Source organism: Equus quagga, chromosome 4, assembly GCF_021613505.1.
Source record: "Equus quagga isolate Etosha38 chromosome 4, UCLA_HA_Equagga_1.0, whole genome shotgun sequence".
Lineage (NCBI taxonomy): Eukaryota > Metazoa > Chordata > Mammalia > Perissodactyla > Equidae > Equus > Equus quagga.
This window is the reverse complement of record NC_060270.1, coordinates 32,580,243-32,597,019: the sequence shown is the minus strand read 5'-3', so window position 1 is coordinate 32,597,019 and position 16,777 is coordinate 32,580,243. Positions and strand designations below refer to the sequence as shown.

The window sequence follows — 16,777 nt, the reverse complement described above, 5'->3', positions numbered from 1 at the left end:
GTAGGAATGGATCAAAGAGACAGAAAAAGAGGGAGGATAAAAACATACACAAGTGCACCGTCATGAAAGTCCTTGTTAGGGGTGCTGCGTTTTATTCGAAGTGCAGTGGAAGCCACTGGGGGCTTTCAGCATGGCTGTGAGCAGATTTTCATTTTTTTAGAAGACTGTTCTTTCTGCCTACAGAGTAAAACCTGATCGGGACATGAGGACCAGCAAGGAGGCTGTCACAACAGTTTAGTTCAACTATACTGTTGCTTTGAACCAGGGTGGGAGCAAAAGGAGTGGAGAGAACCAGGAAATCTTAAGTGCTATTCAGAGGTGGCAGCCATCAAAGTGTGGTAACCAGTCAGAGGGGAGTAGGAACTGAGGGCAATGTTGGATTGAAAGTTAACTTCTTGGGGCTGGCCTGGTGGTGCAGCGGTTAAGTGCACACATTCTGCTTTGGCGGCCCTGCGTTCGCTGGTTCAGATCTCAGGTGCAGACGTGGCGCCGCTCGGCAAGCCTTGCTGTGGTAGGCATCCCACATATAAAGCAGAGGAAGATGGGCACGGATGTTAGCTTAGGGTCAGTCTTCCTCAGCAAAAAGAGGAGGATTAGCAGCAGATGTTAGCTCAGGGCTGATCTTCCTCAAAAAAGAAAAAAGAAAGTTAACTTCTTGGGATCTGGTTTGAGCTACGAGGTGAGTGATGCTTTTCATGGAGACAAAAAACACTGGAAGTTGGGGAGGGCAAATTGACTTCATTAATTTGTATTTCTATGAGTATATGTGAAGTTGAACACTGTTTTTCATATACTTATAACCTGGAACACAACATGCACTCAACAAGTATTTGTTAAATATTTATCACTGCATAAATTCCCCTTTGCCCATTTTTCAATTGTGTAGACCTTAAAAGCATGGGCTTTACAGCCTACAAGGAGTTGTTTAGAGGATTAAAGAGATATAAATAGGGGCCAGCCTGGTGGCATAGTGATCAAGTTCATGTGCTCCTCTTTAGTGGCCTGGGGTTTGCGAGTTTGGATCCTGGGCCTGGACTTACACATTGCTCATCAGGCCATGCTGTGGCAGTGTCCCAAATACAAACTAGAGGAAGACTGGCCAACAAATGTTAGCTCAGGGCCAATCTTCCTCACACACACAAAAAGATATAAATATGTAAGATGCTTTGTATGTCGTAATTGCTACATAAGTGATTCTTCTTCTTATTACTAGCAATAAACAAGATATAAATTACTACTAATAATAATTTATAGGCTCTGTCAAATATTAAAGATAAGTGTTTGCTTGTAAATATTTTGCAAATTTTCCACTTATTTTAAATAAGCTTGATTTATTGTATCTTTTGTATTTACAAATCTCACGTAAAGTCTTTCTCTTCATATTTCTTGTCTTTTGTCATTCTAAGAGCTTTTCCTCTCTTACAATTATACAAATATTCTCTTGCGTTTTCTTCTAACAGTTTTATTTTTTACACTTATTAATATAAATAGAATTTATTTTTGTGTAGTTTTTCATATGCAGCAGAGAACTCTTTTCCCACCATAGTTAACTAGCCAATCTACCCAATTAATGTACAATACACATTATCTACTATTTTAAATGCCACTTTGTAATATATTAAATTCCCATATATAATAAAACTCTCTTTTAAGTAATTAAAGAAGTCTATACAAAAATATCCACTACTACATTTTTTATGATAATAAAAAATCTCAACTTCCTTAATATTCAGCAGTAAAGAACTGGTCAAATAAAGTATGCTTTCCCCATATAATGTTTCCATTAGATATAATAAGCTGGATCTACATGTACTTACATGAGAAGAAATCCACAATATATTGTTAAGCATAAAATTAAAAAAAAATGCTGAAAATCAGTATTTATAGCATTGTCTTTTTATCAAAAATAAAATAATTATAAATAAATATATAAATATTTACATATGCATCTGAAAAAGTTTGGGAGTATACTTACCAAAATTTAAACTAGGTAAATTTATATACAGGGGCTAGGATGAAATAGACATACAACAATCTTTCACTTTTTACCATATATACTTCTGTATTGTTGGAATATTTTTACAGATCACATGCTGTATTTCTATAATCAGGAAATAAACAAAGGGAAAAAATAACCTTTACCTGCAATGGCTTCATAGAGACCAGCTTTATACCCTAAATACTCGTACTCTTCAAATCTCTGAGGCCCCCCACACAGGGCCCTGCACTCCATATCTTCGCTGAAATATTCTCTTAAAGCTTGTTCAAAGCACTTGATAGCTAGCTCAAAGTCATCAGCCTCATAATGTTTAACTCCTGCACTGTAACTCTCCTGCAAAGAAACAAAAAAGGTGTTTTTATCAAAGAGCACCCCAGGGGCACCTGAACAGCAGGATTTGGCAGAAGCAGGCTCATTCAGGTAGGTGGTGTATTAGACTCTTGTGCTGTGGAAGGATAAAGAAGGATTGCCCTGGGAGAACAAGTATAACTTCCCTGGCTTCACCTGATTGTAGAGGGGAAGTACGTACTTAGCAAGCTGGCTGCTGTGGCACCAATCAATTTCATTTTCTTCCTGAGTACTCAAGACTGTTTTTTCAAACCCCTCTGAATTGTAGGTAGGGCCATGCATTAAAGGGCAGAAAGAGTGATGCAAGTGGACATGACATCCATTTCCCGTCCTGGCCCAATTAAAAAAAAAGGCTTCCCTCTAAAATCTTCCTTTCTTATCCTTTTCTTCAATCATCTTGGAGGCCATACATTGAGAATGGTGACATCTCCAATTGAAAAAGAAGCCCTGCCAACATATTGTGATTTCAAGTAAGACTTCATTTAAATAAATAATTATGTAGCTTCAAAAACAAGAATTTGAAAAGTATAGGTATAGTGGAAAAACCAACCACTGGGCTGGGAGCTGGGAATCCAGTGTGACCCTGAGCAATTCACATCAGTTTCAACTCTTATGTGTAAAATTAAAGTGTAGGGGTGGGCTGAAGCATCATGGTTACAGCATGTTCTACTTTTCACCATATCATACTGATTTTCTAAGTTAATTTTCATTTTCTTTCAATTTCAATTTTTTCAACTCCGATAATTACAAGATTTTATCTAAGAACTCAGAAAGTATAAAAGTGCTATTCTATTGGAAATCGGGAATCAATTTGAGATATCCATTCATAGGAATCTGCTTTGAGTCAAATGAGACCTAGGAGTACTTAGCTCCTTCTGGTTGGGGCAAGGATTCCTAGAGCTCACCAGGTGTGGTTTGGCTTCTCTATCGACCAAATGGAGCGCTTCAACGCCGGCCATCGTTCTGTAATTCTCAATGTTCTGCTGCATTTCCATGTGCTCAGGGTTGGCCATGAAAAACGTGTGGGCTGCTTCCACCGCCTTTTCCAGCTGGTTAAGCTATGGAGAAAAAAAAGGACCAACTGAAGGCAATATTTCTAAAATAGGCTCAGTATTAGTCGAAGGTCTCAGAGATTGAAAGTGTCCCAGTTCACATGCACTCAACTCAACTTCCAAACTTGGAGGAGGAGTTTAATAGAAAGTGATCCTAAAATGATATGCAGACATTTTGGCTTTGGTGAAAACGGATAAGTGTATTTTGTTCCAAGTTTATTCTCTTCCCCCTCTTTCCTAAGCCATCTGTGTTTTCTGGGAAATTCAATCTATATGCTTCTGTTTGTTTTATGATTAATCAAAATAAAACCTTTCAACGCTGTGCCACCTCTAATTCACATTCTGAACATTTTTGTCTTTTATTTTCTCTTCTCTTCATTTTGTTCCTTCGGCCTTTAACCTGGACAATGAAAGGATAAACAAACCTATGATTTTCCAAAGGATGTGACTGTATGTACCTCCCACTCCAGAAAATTTTTTATTAGCCTTTAGAATGTGAAGGATACAAAGTTAAAAGAAGCAAATTATTCCAATGCATAAAAGATGCTATAGACAGCACATAAAATGGTCTACCACCCTCCCCTGATTGAGGTATTTGATTCCAAACTTACAACTTTGATTTTCATTAATACAAAAGGAAGAATTCTTAATAATCACTACATAGACAACATAAATCTGCACCTAAACCATTTTATATACTGCTCTCCATATAACACACAATGATGCATTTTTTAATAAAATGGAATTAAATTTATCCAGTTTAAGACATTTTGCCCTAGGCTTTAGTCATGGAGAATGTTTACAGACAGATCTATTTGCCCTATCTCAGAAAAATGAATATTCACATTAGTAGTCTTTTTCATGGTAAAATTATGTTTGATCTATTTTGAAGTATGAAGAAATGAAAACTCATTATTATTGAACAAGTAAATAAAAAACCATGGGACGGTATAAGAGATTCAACTGAGTCTGCTTTTGACAGCCTGGCTTCTCAAGTATTAGTAAGAAATAGAAAGAAGCAGTGGGTTCCCAAGTCCTCAGTCACTGCCATCTTATGATAGATAAGGAATCTTAGCCCTCATCACAGAAAACATAAACTGTCCTACTTCAAGACCTGACACCCTTAACTTTGTCTAATTATAGTAAAACCTTCCCTTTTTCCCTTTAATTTGCATACTCAACTACTGGCCTTCCTTCCATCAAGTCTTGCCTGAAATCAGCTTTCTCTGTCACTTTTATCTTTCTTCTCAACTTTGTGCTCCCAGAATTATTTTGGCTGTCAAAGTCACTAATTTTGGACCGGGTTTCTTTCTTAATTTAAACTTTCTCAATTTCTCACATACCAACACACATAAATATGAACTGTATAGACATCTACGTAGTGACAAGTGTTTAGGTATAGAGGAAAAAGAATAGGTTCCAAATTTGGTGTGTGTCTGTACTTATTGATCAACTCAACCTCAAAGAAATCATTTAGACATATGTGCCTCAGTTCTCCTCTAGGAAAAAATGCTCACAAAATCCCCATGCCACCATCTACTACACAGAATTTTGGAAGGATTTAATCGTGTAATATATTTGAATGTGCTTCAGAAATCACTAAAACTCTAAAAAAGATAAACAATAGAACACAATTTATAAATGACCTATCAGTTTCAAGAATGTAAATATGCTCTCATTAATGATGGGTACAGTCTGTAACTCCCATGGACACATAATTTTTTTTTTTTTTTGAGGAAGATTAGCCCTGAGCTAACTACTGCCAATCCACCTCTTTCTGCTGAGGAAGGCTGGCCCTGAGCTAACATCCGTGCCCATCTTCCTCTATTTTATACATGGGATGCCTACCACAGCATAGTGCGCCATGCGGTGCCATGTCCACACCCGGGATGTGAAGTGGTGAACCCGGGCCTCCAAGAAGCGGAACATGTAGACTTAACCACTGCACCACTGGGCCGGCCCGACACATAATTTATGAGGACATAGTAAGGTACCTGTGGTTGGTGGAAACTGCCTCCAGTTAAGAGTCAAACTGTAAGTTATGAACAAAACAGATCAGCACTGACATACTCTGGTTCTATAGCACCTGCCATTAAGGTTGATGGAACATAAATAAATATTTATGTTTTTTACTTTTCTGCCTTCTTGTGTCGCTCGGGCTGTCCCACTGACCTAGAGATCCTTTGTCCCTTGGATTTTTCTTATTGAAATCTGACATATCCTATAAGCCTAAACTTAAATCCTTCCTTCTCTAAGAGATCCTTTCTCAACCCTTTAGCTATGGTCAAGAACTGCAATATTACCTGATCCCTCTTCCTCTACTGGAATGTATCACACTCAGCCATATGCAGCTACCTGAGTACATTTGTTTTGCCTAGTAGAGCTCTCTGAGGAGAGGGACCATATGACTGACTTATCTTTTTGTTTTCCACCTACTTTACATATAGATGATGTCTATGATATGTCTAAGAGAGAAAAAATTTTCTAACCTGTAAATGTTTGCCATACAAATCAAAAGTATATTAAACATGAGTGTGCTTCATAAGGTGTAATATACTAAAAGGATGTAAGTTTAACAACAACCGCTCTGAAGTCATCATTCACACTGAGAGCTTCCAATACTAAAATCACCGATGCATGTGGATTCAGTAGCTCTTAAAAACTGTCAGCCAATGGTGATAAACCGGTTCCTTTTCTTAAATTTGACCACTCAGAGGTGCCACAACCACGTGCTGGAGAGTCCAGAAGCAACTGCCGAGCATGCCGGAAGCACCTGCTCGACTCGCCAGAACCACCTGCCGGACACGCCAAAATCACCTGCCGGCACAACCAGTTGGTGAACACTACGCACGTTGGTTTTTTGTTTATTTGGTGCTTTCCCCATTTATAGCCCAGTATTGAAAATAACACTACCTTCACTGATATAAATACAAAGACGATTCCAAGACTTAAGGTTAAACCGTGAAACTTATTCATGAACTGGTCATGGCTTTCAAATTATTACGCACCACTTGAGGAAACTGGAATTGGCTGCCAGTGTCTATAAAACTGGCCATTATTTTAACTGAAAATTTGATATCTTTGTACTCCATTTTAGAAACGAGATACACAGATCTGAAGTGGGAGGAAAAGTCCAGCTGAACACAAGTGCTGCATCCAACGCCATGTTGTTGGATGGAGATTACTACGAGGACTTGTAAGTACTGGTTTTCAGCTAAGGAACCATCTACCGATTACTCCATTGAAGCGAACAAAAAGCAAGCTGCATTTAAAGGCTCCAAACTGGACTTCAAGACCAAAATATAACAAACCATAGGAGAGAGTAACTGTAACGTGAAGGTAACTCTACCCATTAGAAAAATAAATTGCAACATAAAGAACAACTGAGGAAAGGGGAATGATTTGACAAGAAGACAGTATCAAACTTTTAAGGGATCCCCACTGCTCCCCTGAGATATGAGAAATAGTGGGAAGAAATGCCTTCAAGAAGCATTGGGTCATTTCATCTCAGGCTGTGAAGAACCAAGGCCAGCATTTTCTCCTGCCAGCCCAGAAGCACGACGTATGTGGCAGTCATGCTGCATGGAAAAAGAAACGAACACTGATTAAATCAACACCCTGCTGACATTCAGAAGTTACTCTGTCCACTGGGGAGTGAATCAGACTCTTCTGGTTCACAAATGGTTCTCCATACTAGCAACAAAGGAGTACTTCAAAAGTACACATTGACTACTTAAAAACCTTCAGTAGCTAACCACTGACCACAAAAGAGGTTCCAGAAGCTACGTGCCATGACATTCAAGAACCTCCAGGATTTGGCCCCTGCCCTGTCTTTCTAGCATAATTTCCTCCTATCTGCCATTATGCACACTTTTCCCAGAAAAGTTCTAGAAGAACTTTTAGAAGTTTTAAATTTACAATCCCTTTATTCAAGAGATCACACTCAGGCCCACTACTCCAGTTACACTCAAATTCTTTATTTCAATCATTCACTTATTCAGTAAATTTATTTTGCACCAAATCTGTGCCAGACACTATGATAGTTGATGAGAAGACCTACATGGCCAAAACAAAGATCCTGCTTTCTAGATGCTTACAGTCTTAAAGAAGGGGACGAGTCTCAAGTAAATAAGTCATTTATGAAAATAATTTCAGATTGTGCTAAGTGCTATGAAGAGATACATGAACAAACAATACTGTGGGAGCTCTCTGAGCTTGAAGTGGAAGAGGGATTCCTTTGGATAAATTAGTCAAGGAAAGTCTCTCTGCAATGGGATTTTTGAGCTGAGTCCTAAATGTTGAGAAGCCAGTGGTGAGCAGAACAGGAGGAAGAGCATTCTAGGAAAAAGAAAGCCAAGTGAAAGGGCCCTGAAGTGGAAACATCTTGACCTGTTTTAAAAGCAGAGTAGAGATGAAGGAAAGAGAGAATGGAGAAGTTGGAGAAGGACAGATCACTTGTAGGCTACAGTAAGAAGTTTGAATATTATTCTAAGTGCCAGAGGAAACCATTAAAGAATTTTAAACAGTATCTGATACACATTGTCAAATGATAACTCAGACTGCTATGCAGAGAATAGACCTTTGGTAGCAGGCAGGAGAACACTGCAGTAATTCAGGTCAGAGGTAATGCTTTTACTTTGCAAAATAAAAATAGGACAGCATAGCTCAGCCCCCCTCTCTTTTCCCCTCTCCCTACCATTCTTTTCTCTTCCTCTCCATTTTGCCCATCTTTGCTGAAGCATGGTTCTCAACTCAGAAGGTGGACACATAGCATGAAAGGAATCAATTCTAAAATTTCCAACCATGTTTTAGGGAAAATACACAAATTCTCTCTCTTCTGAATTAAGGGAAATATGAAGCTCAAAGATTTTAAATACGAAATTTAGAACAGTTTGTAAGACACATGCAAGAAAGAAAGGGACTAATTCTAAAGCACATTAAACCACGTAAAGAACACTGTGTACTTCTGAAATAGAATATTTAGGATTACTTTCGATCTTCTGAAGCCTTTTTATACCATCAGGGTAAAACATCACACCCAAAATAAGTAATTTCCATTCTTCTACTCAAACATCACATTTTCAATAAACAAGGGAATTCCTTCTCTACTTTCACCACCCTAACTTTGGGAATTCATCCAAAATCATGCATTACATTTCGATGAGTGCTATATTTTTTTTTTTGCCTTGGCTCTTTAATTAAATTTCACAACATAGCAACTTTATAAAATGTTTAACCCCAGAGGAGGCTTCTTACCAAGCGACAAGCATATAAGTACGCACTGAAGATATCTCGTTTCTAAGTCACTGCAGAATTTTTAAGTTCTAGTTAGCAGCATCCACACAATAGCTGGAGAGAAAGGAAGTCACCAGATTACAGCACGTACATCGTGCTAAACGCTAACAATTCATTGGTTAAAAACTTTATTCTTCCTTTTACGGAGCAGTAAGATTTCTTTTTTAATAATGGTAACAACACATTTTTGTACATATTTCAGCACTTGCTAACATCTCCAAATTTACCTGAAATTTTTGCCAACCCAAAGATAATTTTCCTTCACAAAACCAAATAAATACATAAATAAATTAAAAAAAAATTGAAGCATAACAAGAAGGACCTACAACTAGAATATACAACTATGTACTGGAGGGCTTTGGGGAGAAGAAGAAGAAAGAAAAAGAGAAAAAAGATTGGCAACAGATGTTAGCTCAAGTGCCAATCACTAAAAAAAAAAAAAATTGAACAACATATTAAAAGAATACCCTTAAAATAAAGACCCCTCATATTTTGAAACAAAATTTGGAAACTGTTTCAACTACTGAATTAAACTAAATCCTATAAATTACAGTGTTTCAAATGTAAATACCAGACCTTTTTTGTATGAGAATTCAATCTTTATTTTAGGAAATTCCTAAACATTTCCAAATAATGGTGTCCGACCTTTACAGAATCAAAGAAAAAAAATAGCCATATGAGAAACAACTTTGCATTCTTATTTCACAATTCCTGGTGATAAATCCTTTATGTTGTTAATATATCTTGTAAATATATCTTGTAAAAAGATCCATATATTGAATATTTTCATAATTCAGTTATAGGAAACAACTGTTTGTTTCCCTTGACAAATTTATAAAATTAATTTTACCAGACATTGAAGACTACATAATATACTATGTTGTTCTTTTTGCCTTGGCTATGAGGAAGCTCAGAAATGAAATTTATTCACATTTACAGTAACTGTTTTGTGCTGGGTTTCTAGTATATCAAACTGAAGCTGGTATAGTTCCATTTTTTCTTTGAGTTTTTGTTTTTGTTTCCACTTCAAAAATCTAATTCTCCAAATAATTGCTTTACCAGGGTAACTCAAAGCCCTTTTGGACACAGGAAAGGTATAATTTATTCAAAATATAAACTCCTGTATTAAGGAAAATTTCTAGTAATTAAATTCTTTCCTACATTTCAATGTAGAAAATTTAGAAAACTTTTGGCTTTAAAGAACACATACTAATTCACAAGGTAGGTGTTCATGCTAATGTAGAAAACAACTTATCTTTGCATTTATGGAATGTTAGTCTAAAACGTAGTCATGGTTATAAGTAAATATTTATAGCTTTCAAAATGCTATTTGGTAAGGATTCAATGGGAAATGACATTTCTAAAGAATAACATTTTCTCTGTGGAGTAAGTTGGAAAGGAAGAATATGTCTTATTAACGCATTTTCTTTTGCCAAATTGCTTATGCTCTTTCTTTCAATTACTTATGGTCCTGAGCCTGATTAATAGACTCCTGTCCTTTCTAAACACTCTAGTGAAGTTTTAATCTGATGTTTACAACTTAATGTTAAACACACATGGTGAATAGCCACTGTCAAATGAAGTTACCCTTGTGAGCTCAGTAGAACAGCAGATTCTATCAGCTAAGTTTGCAAGCAGGCTTTTTATCTAAATAAAAACCATCTTTCAGGGTAAGGAAAACACTAAAGTGAAGAAACAGAACTTTTAAACATGCTATTTCAGATTAGAGACTATTTAAAACAAAAAGTCTTTGACGTTTTTAGAAAAAAAAAAACAACTCAAAGTATTAGCCAAAAAATAAGTGCATGCTTAATTGGAAAAAATCCCTCAAGCCATCTGTGTATTGTCTAACTTCCTAACAAGAGAACAGCCAAGACTTGGATGCCTGCTGCGTAAGGAGGCGAGAGTACTATCTTAGTGAAGGAATATGGGCAAGTCATATCTGCCACGGATCAAAGGAAATGAGCGTGTGTGGCTTATTGGTATGTGACTGTTGTTTTTGGTTCTAAACACGGGGGCAGGGTAAGATTGAACAACTGGGCAGGCATCTTAATCTCTGCGGTGTTGTCCAGAAGTCTCCCCTGAGGTGTCAGAGGATGACTAATGGTTACCGAAAAGAAGCTTTGGGCCAAGACCTCTCTGACATTTGCTTCCTGCTACTGTTTTTGGAAACACAGCTTTAATCCTCTTCAAAACTTTCTTTGGAAGGTAGATGTCATTCATTTCATACTGCAGTTTTGCCAACGTCCCACGACTATTGTAGTAGTCATCACTTTAATGTGTTTAAAAATCTTATCTGTGTGATTTTGAAAAATAAATAAATAGAAATCTACTGTCCCTTTTTTGCGAGCCCAAATTGTCCTCCTGTCCTTTGTGACACCCATCGTGGTAAGCACCACGTTGTTCATGAGGTTGTTAATAAGAATTTACCCTTGCATATTGTTGTACAGTTTGCCAAGCACTTTCAATACTACTAACAAAAATAAAAGTAATAAAAATGGTCACTTATTGAGGGTCTACTCAATTCCTATTGTGAAATTCTTTAAAAAGCTGACCGATGAACTCTTACCTCACCTCAGGCCCAGTGCAGAAGCAGTTGATCTTTGTTTACAAGGACACATGATGCTGGAAACCATCAGCTATAACACCAAGTAGAAGCTAGCGCTGGGACAGACTGAGTTGCCCTTAATGAAGTCATGGTATAAAAACAAATTTTGTTGTTCTAACTCATGCTTTGCTTCTGTGTGGTTTTCATTATAATAAATGGAGATAAGTGTTGTCTTTCCCTAGTGACCCATTTAAAAAGTCCTAGCTGGCCATCACTTTCCTACAGCCGACAGCCAGCTCCCTAACTGCTCACTACCAGAGTTATGTCTCTGCCACCATCAGAAGCCAGACAACATTTTTCCCCCAAATGATACAAAGTTGCAATCATTTGAATTTATTTGTCAAACATGATTGCAGAATAGCAATGGGCTTTCTGCTTCTAAGATATCCTTTAAAAATCAGCAATGAAATGGTTTCATATAGACCGGGCACTGATTTTTTCTGCTCTTGAGAATATGAAAAAAATTTTCAAAAATTTTTTGTGCCTGCAACATTGTTTTGTGACATAACAAAGTGATGGGCATAAAATGTTTGTCACAGATGAGAAAGAATGAGACGTCTGAGGACTGAGAATCAAAATTCAGATTAATTTCCTGTTTCTGTCATAAGGACCCATGTTTCCTGAGTGGACCGCTAATGGAGGCACAGAGGTCAGGGAAAAGATGTAACAAATTGCATCTCACCTTCTTAAAAGTTGTAAGAATGTTAGGATAACATTGGAGATAGCCCGGCAAAATTGATGACTGGGGGAGGGCTTTAGGGTTTAGTAAGGATATAGAAAAATGCTGTCATTACAATCTCTAACGTTTCCCTTCCATTTTGATCTCCCTTCCCATCTGTGTTTATGAAACAAATTTAACATTCCACCAAACCACTCCACTGTGAGAAATATAAGAAAAGCAAACAAGCAAATCAAAAGCTTTTCCACTTGTACCTTTTTGATATAAATATGCTACATTCCTCTGTGGAATACAAACTCTCTCTTGCTCCTGTAAGGGTGGAGAGATTTACTTCAAAAAGTATTTCAAAGCATTCAGTGCAGCTCATGTAAAGTAATGCACCATGGCTGTTAGCCAAAGAGTTTCACTCCAAAGACCCCTCTTGGAGAGGACTTCAAGAAGAGACTAAGGTCATTTCAGGTAGTTAACCCAGGAAGCCGGCTAATGGGTGCTCCTAACCTGACAGGCCACATGGTCTTACTAAAGACGTGGTCTTGATGATAGAATTCTTTCAATGTTTCTTAAGCTCCTCTGGCATCATACCTGCACTTTTAAAAGTATTCGGCCACAGCAATAACCTTCAGGCTGTATTGTGAATTAAATATCCCTGCCATACGCACAGGTTAAACATAAACCCAAACATTTTCTCTGTACCTCAGCCAACAGACTGCACTGGAAAGCAGTTCCAGTTCATCTGAATTTCTGAGGACGTTAGAGCTTCGAGAAAATCCACTTACTTACTGAACATATCAGGTAGCCTGAATTCTTCTGTTACTTTTGTGGCGCTTGCATTGGTCTTATGGATACTAACTTCAATTAACCATAGATATAAAGGGCTAGAAAGGCCCTTTAACATTTAGTATCCCTGTTTCATTTGGCAGGTGGAGAAAGGATTTGCACAGAAAATTAGTGACAAGACTATGGTTAGAATCTACATCTTTTATTAAAACATTCACAACACACATCTGGGATTTTAGTCCCTATTATTTCAAAGTAGAGTTGAGTTCATGCACATCTGGCCCATGTAACAAATGTTTGCTGATCACCTCTGCCATAGAAATAAATGTAATAGATGTTCTCTGAGGATATAAATTATAGGGTTCTTGACCTTTTATTAAACACAGTCCAGTAGGGCAAGGAGACATACACAGGCTATTAATATCAAGAACTAACTTTCTACAGGGTTAGAAGGCAGAGAGAATGGATAACAGGCAGTACAGTGCTGTAGAAATTGAGAGAAATTTGAAATTATAGTAACCTGGAAGGTTCAGGGAAGGCCTCATTGAGAAAATGGGACTGAGGCTGGGTCTTGAAAAACAGAAAGCATGTGATGTCTCTGATGCAGAACAGGGTGAGCATGGAGAAATAGGAGTGACTCAGATGTTTTTCTAGAATAGTAATTTGGCTGACCTGGCTCACGTGGAAGGTCTAGACTGCAGAGTAGCGAGAAGCAAGCTTGAACAGGGGCAGGATTATGGGGATCTTTGAACACCACACTGAGGTGTTTTGATTTTTATTCTTGGAAAAAGAGAAACAGATGTATCTACATGTGCATGTATGTGAGTGTAGTTGTAAAAAACTCCCCTGCCTTGTTGCAAAAAAATTGAAAACATAAAGACTACAATATTTGAGGTAGCCATGGAAAAAACTTTTAAAGACTTTATTTTAAGGGAGCAATTTTAGGTTCACAGTAAAATTGAGAGGAAAGAACAGAGATTTCTCACATACCCCTGCCCCTCCATAGGCATAGCCTCACCATACCAACATCCCCCACCCGAGTGATACATTTGTTACAAATGAGGAACCTACATCAACACATCATAATCACCCAAAGTCCACAGAGTTCATTCTTGGTGTCGTACATTCTATGGGTTTGAAGAAATGTATAATGACAGGTTTCCATCATTATAGTATCATACAGAGCATTTTTACTGCCCTAAAATTCCTCTCTTCCCTGTCTATTCTTCCCTCCCTAGCCCAACCTCTGGAAATCACTGATCTTTTTACTGTTTCTATAGTTTTGCCTTTTCCAGAATGCCGTATAGCTGGAATCATACAGTACGTAGCCTTCTCAGATTGGCTTCTTTCACTTAGTAACATGCATTTAAGGTTCCTCCGTGTCTTTTCATGGCTTGCCAGCTCATTTCTTTTTGGCACTGAATAATAGTCCATTGTCTGGATGTACCACAGTTTACTTATCCATTCACCTCCTGAAGGATGCCTTGGCTGCTTCCAGGTTTTGGCAATTACAGATAAGGCTGCTATAAACATTCATGCGCAGGTTATTGTGTGGACGGAAGTTTTCCACTCCTTTGGGTAAATACCAAGGAGCACTATTGCTGGATGGTATGAAAAAAACATTATTTTTCTAAGAAACCGCCAAACTGTCTTCTGGAGTAGCCTCACCATTTTGTATTGTCATTAGCAATGAGTAAGAGTTCTTGTTCCTCCACATCCTTGCTAGCATTTGATGTTGTCAGTGTTCTGGATTTTTGCCATTCTAACAGGTGTGCAGTGGTATCTTATTGTTGTTTTAATTTGCATTTCCCTGACGACACATAATGTGGAGCATCTTTTCATACGCTTATTTGCCATATAGATATCTTCTTTGGTAAGGTGTCTGTTAAGGTCTTTGGCCCACTTTTTAATTGGGTTGTTTGTTTTCTTATTGTTGAGTTTTAAGAGTTCTTGGTATATTTTGGATAACAATACTTTACTAGATATGTCTTTTGCAAATATTTTTTTCCTAGTCTATAGTCAATAGTCTATCTTCTAATTCTCTTGACATTGTCTTTTGCAGAAGAGAAATTTTTAATTTTAATGAAGTACAGCTTATCAATTATTTCTTTCATAGATTGTGCCTTTGGTGTTGTATCTAAAAAGCTATTGCATACAGAAGGTCATCTATGCTATCTTCCAGAAGTTTTATAGTTTTACATTTAGGTCTATGAGCAATTTTTAGTTAATTTTTCTGAAGTCTCTATGCGGATCATTTTTTTGCATGTGGATGTCCAGTTGTTCCAACACCATTTGTTAAAAAGACTATCTTTGCTCCATTGTATTGCCTTTGCTCCTTTGTCAAAAATCAGTTCACCATATTTATGTGGGTCTATTTCTGGGTTCTTTATTCTGTTCCATTAATCTATTTGTCTGTTCTTTCACTAATATCACACTGTCTTGAACACTATAGCTTTACAATAAGCCTCGAGGTTAGGTAGTGTCAGTTCTCCCACTTTGTTCTTCTCCACCAATACTGTATTGGTTATTCTGGCTCTTTTGTCTCTCCACATAAACTTTAGAATCAGTTTGTGAGTATGCATGAAATAAAATGCTGGGATTTTGATTGGGATTGCCTTGAATCTATAGATCAAGTTGGGAAGAACTGACATCTTGTCAATATTGATCTTCCTTTCCTATGAATATGGAATATCTATTTAGTTCTTTTTTGATTTCATTCATCAGAGTTTTCCTCATACAGATCTTGTACATATTTTGTTAGATTTATACCAAAGTATTTTATTTTGAGGGCATGATAATGTAAATGTTATTGTGTTTTTAACTTCAAATTCCACTTATTCATTGCTGATATATAGAAAAGTGATCAAATTTTGTATATTATCTTTGTATTCTGCAACCTTGCTATAATTGCTTATTAGTTACAGGGAGTTTTCTGGTCAATTCTTTCAGATTTTCTACAGAGATGATCACGTCATCCATGAACAGAGAGTTTTCATTTCTTCTTTCCCAATCTTTCTACCTTTTATTTCCTTTTATTGCCTTATTGCGTTAGTACAAACTTCCAGTATGATATTAAAAAGGAATGGTGAGAGAGGACATCCTTGCCCTGTACCTGATCTTAGTGGGAAAGCTTCAAGTTTGTCACCATTAAGTATGATGTTAGCTGTAGGATTTTGGTGCATATTCTTTATCAAGTTGCAGAACTTTTGTCATGAATAGGTTTTGGATTTTGTCAAACGCTTTTTCAGCATCTATTGATATGATCATATGATTTAATTTACTTTTTGGCCTGTTAACATGATGGATTACATTACTTCATTTATTTATTTATTTACTTAATTTTGTGAGGAAGATTTACCCTAAGCTAACAACCATTGCCAATCTTCCTCTTTTTTTGCTTGAGGAGGATTAGCCCTGAGCTAACATCTGTGCCAATCTTCCTCTGTTGTTTTTGTAGTTGGGACATCTCCACAGTGTGGCTGATGAATGGAGTAAGTCTGCACCTGGGATCCAAACCCACGAACCTGGGCTGCTGAAGCAGAGCATGCAGAACTTTAACCACTGGGACAAGGGGCCAGGCCCTACATCAACTGATTTTTGATTGTTGAACCAGCCTTGCATACCTGGGATAATTCCCACTTGGTTATCATGTATAATTCTTTTTACACATTGTTGGATTCAATTTACTAATATTTTGTTACAATTACATTCATGAGAGAGATTGGCCTACAGTTTGCTTTCCTTGTAATATATTGTTTGCTTTTGGTAGTAGGGTAGTGATGCCCTCATAGAATGAGTTAGGAAGTAGTCCCTCTGCTTCTATCCTCTAAAAGAGACTAAAGATTTGGTATAATTCTATGTTTTTTAAAAAATTTTTATTTTTTATTTTATTTTTTGAAAAAGATTAGCCCTGAGGTAGCATTCACTGCCAATCCCCCTCTTTTTGCTGAGGAAGATTGGCCCTGAGCTAACATCCATGCCCATCATCCTCTATTTTATTGTGGGATGCCTGCCACAGC

The 16,777-nt window shown here is 37.2% G+C and overlaps 1 protein-coding gene across 1 annotated transcript in view; it reads right to left on the bottom strand.

Annotated features, from left to right (window-relative positions):
• The window catches only part of P3H2 (prolyl 3-hydroxylase 2), a 152,029-nt gene that overhangs the window by 31,301 nt on the left and 103,951 nt on the right, over positions 1-16,777 (bottom strand). Inside the window, exons 2-3 of the mRNA XM_046658491.1 lie at positions 3,253-3,405; positions 2,143-2,332 (exon numbers count right to left, since the gene is read on the bottom strand). Of these exons, the coding sequence (XP_046514447.1) occupies positions 2,143-2,332; positions 3,253-3,405 (343 nt within the window). The remainder of the gene's footprint in view (positions 1-2,142; positions 2,333-3,252; positions 3,406-16,777) is intronic.